The sequence below is a fragment of the Ochlerotatus camptorhynchus genome, unplaced genomic scaffold, assembly GCF_037179485.1.
Source record: "Ochlerotatus camptorhynchus isolate MF236.1 unplaced genomic scaffold, CSIRO-AGI_Acam_v1.1 ptg000169l, whole genome shotgun sequence".
NCBI lineage: Eukaryota > Metazoa > Arthropoda > Insecta > Diptera > Culicidae > Ochlerotatus > Ochlerotatus camptorhynchus.
Window position 1 is genome coordinate 457,302 of NW_027040659.1, and position 5,599 is coordinate 462,900.

Genomic DNA, 5,599 nt, shown 5'->3' on the forward strand with positions numbered 1-5,599 from the left:
TTATTATTTTTGGCTCACTCAGTACCAGAACAACGGTCCCAAGCAGTCCCAAGCTATTTCACTCACCCCTGCATGTTCTGCATGAATCCACACACCCCTGATGTTATCTGTCAAACTTTCATAGCGAATCAAAACAAACATAGTGTAGTAATAGAATTTCAACTAGAATAGGGTACGTTAATCGTTTGCTTGGGACCAATAGGCTACTAAAGTGGTGAGCCAATTTAAAATCGTTAGTTTCGTATTGATTGTTGGTAATACTGGTTCACGCAAAGGGAGGCTTTGACATCCGCAAATTCCGCTCGAACTCAATTCAACTTCTTTGTGAGATAGGACAATTTTCTGCCGATGAACCGAAGAATCTGATGCTTGAAAGAGAAGGCACTTCTGAATCTGTACTTGGGATGAAGTGGCTCCCTAAAGGCCCACGCACATTAGATCCGGATCGGACGCGTTGCGGCAAAGTGACAGCTAAATCTATTGTCTAACTGTCAAATTTACGTCAACGCAACGCAAACGGATCGAATGTGGGTGGCCCTTAAGGAAGATTGTTTCACTTACACGGTAAATCTACGAGAAGATCTTCGTACTATCGTGGATGTAACACACGTTCCCACCAAGCGAGAAGTGTTGAAGGTTGTTATGAGCCTCTTCGATCCACTGGGGCTTATTTCCCACTTTCTCGTTCACGGAAAAATCCTCATCCAAGGAACCTGGGCATCAGGAACGGGCTGGGATGAACCAATAAACGAGGACCTCTACCAAAGATGGCGCCAGTGGGTGGATCTTTTTCCGATGCTGGATAATATAAAAATCCCACGGTGCTACTTCTCAACATTCCCGGATACCCTTGAAGGTCTGCAAGTACATGCCTTCGTGGACGCTAGCGATACTCATGTGCCATATACTTTCGATTGGTGCATAATGGCAGGGTTCAGCTGGTACTTGTGGGAGCAAAAAGCAAAGTAGCTCCTCTGAAGACGCTCTCAATCCCACGGCTCGAACTGAATGCAGCAGTGTTGGGAGTTCGTTTCCTGGCTTCGGTTCTAGGGTACCACACGTTTCCGGTCTCTCAACGCTTTTTCTGGAGTGACTCTACTACGGTGTTGGCGTGGATTCGATCTGACCACCGGCGTTTTCACAAGTTTGTGTCGGTTCGAATCGGAGAAATTCTAACTCTGAGTGATCCACAGGACTGGAGGTGGGTCCCATCGAAGAAAAACGTATCGGATGTCACCACAAAATGGAAGAACGGGCCGAATCTAGGATCCAACAGCGCCTGGTTGCAAGGACCCGAGTTTCTACGCTACGGGGAAGAATCTTGGCCGGAACAGCCTCCAGCAGTGACGACCCACGAAGAAGTACGAAGAGTTCAGGTGCACTGGAATCCTACACCACCGATGGATTATTCGTGGTTCAACCGGTGGACGAAGCTGCAGCGAACGATGGCATACGTGATCCGCTTCATCGACAGCTCGCGGCGAAAGAACATCGGACAGCATCTACATTTAAAGGTACTCAGTCAGGGAGAACTAGCTAGAGCGGAAATGCTACTATGGAAGATGGCGCAAGCGAATGCTTTTCCAGAAGAGATAACCATATTAGAGGAAACTCGAGGTACTCCAGAGATACACCACACTACCGTGTCCAAGTCGAGCTCCATCTACAAAACCTGGCCTTTCATGGATGAGCAAGGAATTCTTCGAATGCGTGGTCGTATTGGAGCCGCAACATATGTGCCTTTCAAAGCAAAGTATCCTGCTATTCTCCCAAAGTGTCATCCTGTGACATATCTCATTACGGATTGACAACACCGTCGATTTCATCATGCCATCCGCGAGACAGTGGTGAACGAAATGCGACAGCGCTTCGAGGTGGCCAAACTTAGATCCCTTGTTCAAAAGGTTGCAAAGAACTGCGTGTTTTGCAAGATATCCAAAACCATCCCAAAATCACCAGTAATGGCACCTCTTCCCGAACAAAGGTTGCAACCCTTTGTACGCCCATTCACGTACGTCGGGGTAGATTATTTTGGACCGGTGCTAGTCAAGGTGGGCCGCAGTCAGGTGAAACGCTGGATCGCGCTATTTACGTGTCTCACAATGCGCGCTGTACACATGGAGGTAGCATAGAGGTAACTCTAAGACTAGTAGGTCCCGAAGAAACGTGCTCAACTTTTTGGCTCAGCTCTGGTACACTCTTTGGTACCAAGCTAATCGATTCACCCCTCGAAACATAGGAAAATCGACGAACCCCTCATTTTATCTGTCAAACTTTCATAGCGAATCAAAACAAACATAGTGTAGTACTAGAATTTTGACAAGAATGGGGCACGTTAATCGATTTGCTTGGGACCAATAGGCTAGTCAAGTAGTGAGCCAATTTTAAATCGTTAGTTTCCACCGGTTGGAGGTAGTACATAGCTTGTCTGCGGAGTCATGTGTTATGGCCATACGGAGGTTCATAAGTCGTCGTGGGTCACCGGCAGAGTTCTACCAACAATCAATACGAAACTAACGATTTTAAAATGGCTCACCACTTTAGTAGCCTATTGGTCCCAAGCAAACGATTAACGTACCCTATTCTAGTTGAAATTCGATTACTACACTATGTTTGTTTTGATTCGCTATGAAAGTTTGACAGATAAAATGAGGGGTTAGTGGATTTTTCTATGTTTCGAGGGGTGAATCGATTAGCTTGGGACCGAAGAGAGTACCAGAGCTGAGCCAAAAAGTTGAGCACGTTACTTCGGGACCTTCTAGTCTTAGAGTTACCTCTATGGTTCTACTCCGATAATGGCACTTGCTTCCAAGGAGCCAACAGGCAGCTTCAGGAGGAGATTGCGGCCAGCTATGAGACCATAGCAACCACCTTCACAAATGCGGAAACTGCTTGGAAGTTCATTCCCCCCGCAGCTCCGCATATGGGTGGAGTGTGGGAGCGCCTCGTCAGGTCAGTCAAGACAGCAGTTGGTTCAGCTCTGGACACGCTTCGAAAACCCGATGATGAGACTCTGAAAACCATCATCTACGAAGCAGAAGGATTGGTCAACCCACTGGAGTCTGCGGATCAAGAATCGTTGACCCCCAACCACTTTCTGTTGGGCAGTTCAACGGGTAACAAAATCCAACCAGTAACCAACGTCAGTTGGGAGTTTTGGAAGAGGTGGATAAGGGAGTACCTGCCGGTGATAACCCGCCGATGCAAGTGGTTCGAGGAAGTCAAGGAGCTAGAAGTGGGAGATCTAGTCCTTGTGGTGAATGGGACTGGGCGAAACCAATGGATCCGTGCACGGGTAGAGAAAGTCATCAAAGGACGTGATGGAAGAGTTCGCCAAGCGTTAGTGCGAACAGTTAGTGGAGTTCTACGGCGACCTGTAGTTAGGCTAGCAGTGTTGGACGTCGGAGAATTGTGTAAACATATGGAGCCTCCAGCAAATCTGGGACAACACCTAGGTTTATGGGCGGGGGTATGTGACGACAACACCCCTCGATGCAGCGACGCTGCCTATGTAGATCGACACGGTTTCCAGCAGGCCGCATCCGATCGATTTGTCATGGATGACAAGTGACAAACGATGAGGAGGAACGTCAAAAATAGTGGTGAATTGATAGTCATCGTTACACACAGTTCGAAAGCCATTGTATACGATTAGGGAAGTGCCGGGCGTGCTTATCTCGAATAAATAACTTAACTACTACTAGTGCTTAAAACTATTGAATTTTGTCTAAACTAGTAAAATCGAACCTAGGGCTAACGTAAGTAGCCAAACTAAAACTCTTTGAACTTAAAAAATAAATTACGAACTAATATTTACAGCTAACCTAGAAACGTGGATTCACGATAAGATTTCTCCAGTTTGACAATTCCTATACTAAAATTGTAAGTAAACTTAATCTAAAGTGTTTATTTGTAATAATAAAATCGATTTGAATTTCTAGCTTAAAGCTAACACTACCAAAAAGTTGTTTGCTGTTGAGATTTGGTGACACAACTCTACAGCTGTAATTAAATGAATTCCATTAACTACTGCTTTAATTACATTAATTACACAATATAGAACATTAACTACTTTTTAACTGCATTAATTACAGTTGAAATTTCGTAATTAAAGTACATTAACTACATTTTCAATACTTTTTGTTACATTAATTATGGATAGATAATTTTAATTACCGTCAGTACTACCAACCAAGGTTGCAAATATCATTTCAGCTGAAACAATGTTTTTTTAATTATGAAATAATTGCATGCTATCACGAAACGAAAATCAATTATTTAATTCATGTGTTTCACTTATACATTTTTGCCAAAGCATCAGCCTTATACATTCCATAAGACAAACCACATAGGTCCTATTAGAATGCATAAAAGGTATGTGTGACCGCTTATACATTTCATTTGACACATTATCTTTATTAACTTTTTGCAAGGCGTCTGCTTATTAGTTGACTTATACATTTTATGAATAATCAGCAATGGAAATTTGCCAAAAGGTATAAGGAGATTTCTATCCGTGTATGATCATATTTTGAATAGGTAAGATAAAAGAAGAGGTTACAAAGAGTGTGTTTGACATATGAAACCTGTTTATTTCACTTCATGAGAGTCACAATCAGCGATTTTTCACACAATCACTCACTCACTTACTCAGCGATCAGCAAATCGCTGATTGTGACTCATAGAAAGCAAAATTTACAGATTTTATGTTTCAAACGCATACTGTGTAACCTCTTCTTGTAAGTTAGGGAAGATGCATAAATGACGTAGCATTTGAGGGGGGAGGTGGGGGTTTCAGAATTTGTGACCGGCCATGTATTGGATATAGCCAAATACGCTACGAGGGGGGGAGGAGGGGTTAAAATTGATCAAAAATATGCTACGTCATTTATGGATGCTCCCTTACAAGTAAAACATGTCATCATACCATCTTTTGGTTTTATTATTCCGAAAAACATTATTTTAGCTGAAATGAGTTTTTGCAACCTTGCTACCAACCGGTGGAAACTAACGATTTTAAATTGGCTCACTACTTTACTAGCCTATTGGTCCCAAGCAAACGATTAACGTACCCCATTTTAGTCGAAATTCTAGTACTACACAATGTTTGTTTTGATTCGCTATAGACCTTTTTGACGTTTAATCGTCTTTCTCTATCTAGCACACATGGATGAATGAACGGTTTGTTTTCCCACTAATCTGTTTCCCTCTTGCTCGCACTCGTTCGCTTGAAATGGTGCACTACACAGAAAAACAAAACTACCCACCGCTTGGGTTTTTTAAACTCAAATTTGAGTTATTTGACCTCTGTCCGTTTCATTTCCTCTCGCTATTGTTGTCAAAAATAGAACGAAAGATTCGACTCAACCGTCTAGTTCCGTACAAGAAGCCAAAATTGAGTAATATGCGATATACCCAAATTTGAGTTAATTGAACTTAATTTTGGGTAGAAAAAATTGAAAATTACTTAGCGATGGGTAATTTTTTTTGCCGTGCTTAAATGCAAACTACTTTGAGCCGGTTTACCCAAATTTGGCTTATTGTACGGAACATGGGAGATGAGTGAAAAGAACTTAATTTTGGGTTGTTTTGAATTTCT

General features: G+C 42.8%; 1 protein-coding gene across 1 annotated transcript; it reads left to right on the forward strand.

Annotated features, from left to right (window-relative positions):
• Positions 1-525: 525 nt before the first annotated feature.
• On the forward strand, positions 526-1,808 carry LOC135701569 (uncharacterized). The gene is made up of 2 exons (XM_065222413.1): positions 526-864; positions 939-1,808. The coding sequence occupies exons 1-2, from the start codon at positions 526-528 to the stop codon at positions 1,806-1,808; spliced, it is 1,209 nt and encodes a 402-aa protein (XP_065078485.1).
• Positions 1,809-5,599: the final 3,791 nt, after the last annotated feature.

Excerpts from the sequence above, each read along its gene's own strand:
- LOC135701569 (XM_065222413.1), top strand. The coding sequence starts at position 526 with ATGTGGGTGGCCCTTAAGGAAGATTGTTTCACTTACACGGTAAATCTA. Across the intron at positions 865-938 it reads ATACCCTTGAAGGTCTGCAA|CTGGTACTTGTGGGAGCAAA; the intron begins GTACATGCCTTC and ends GGCAGGGTTCAG.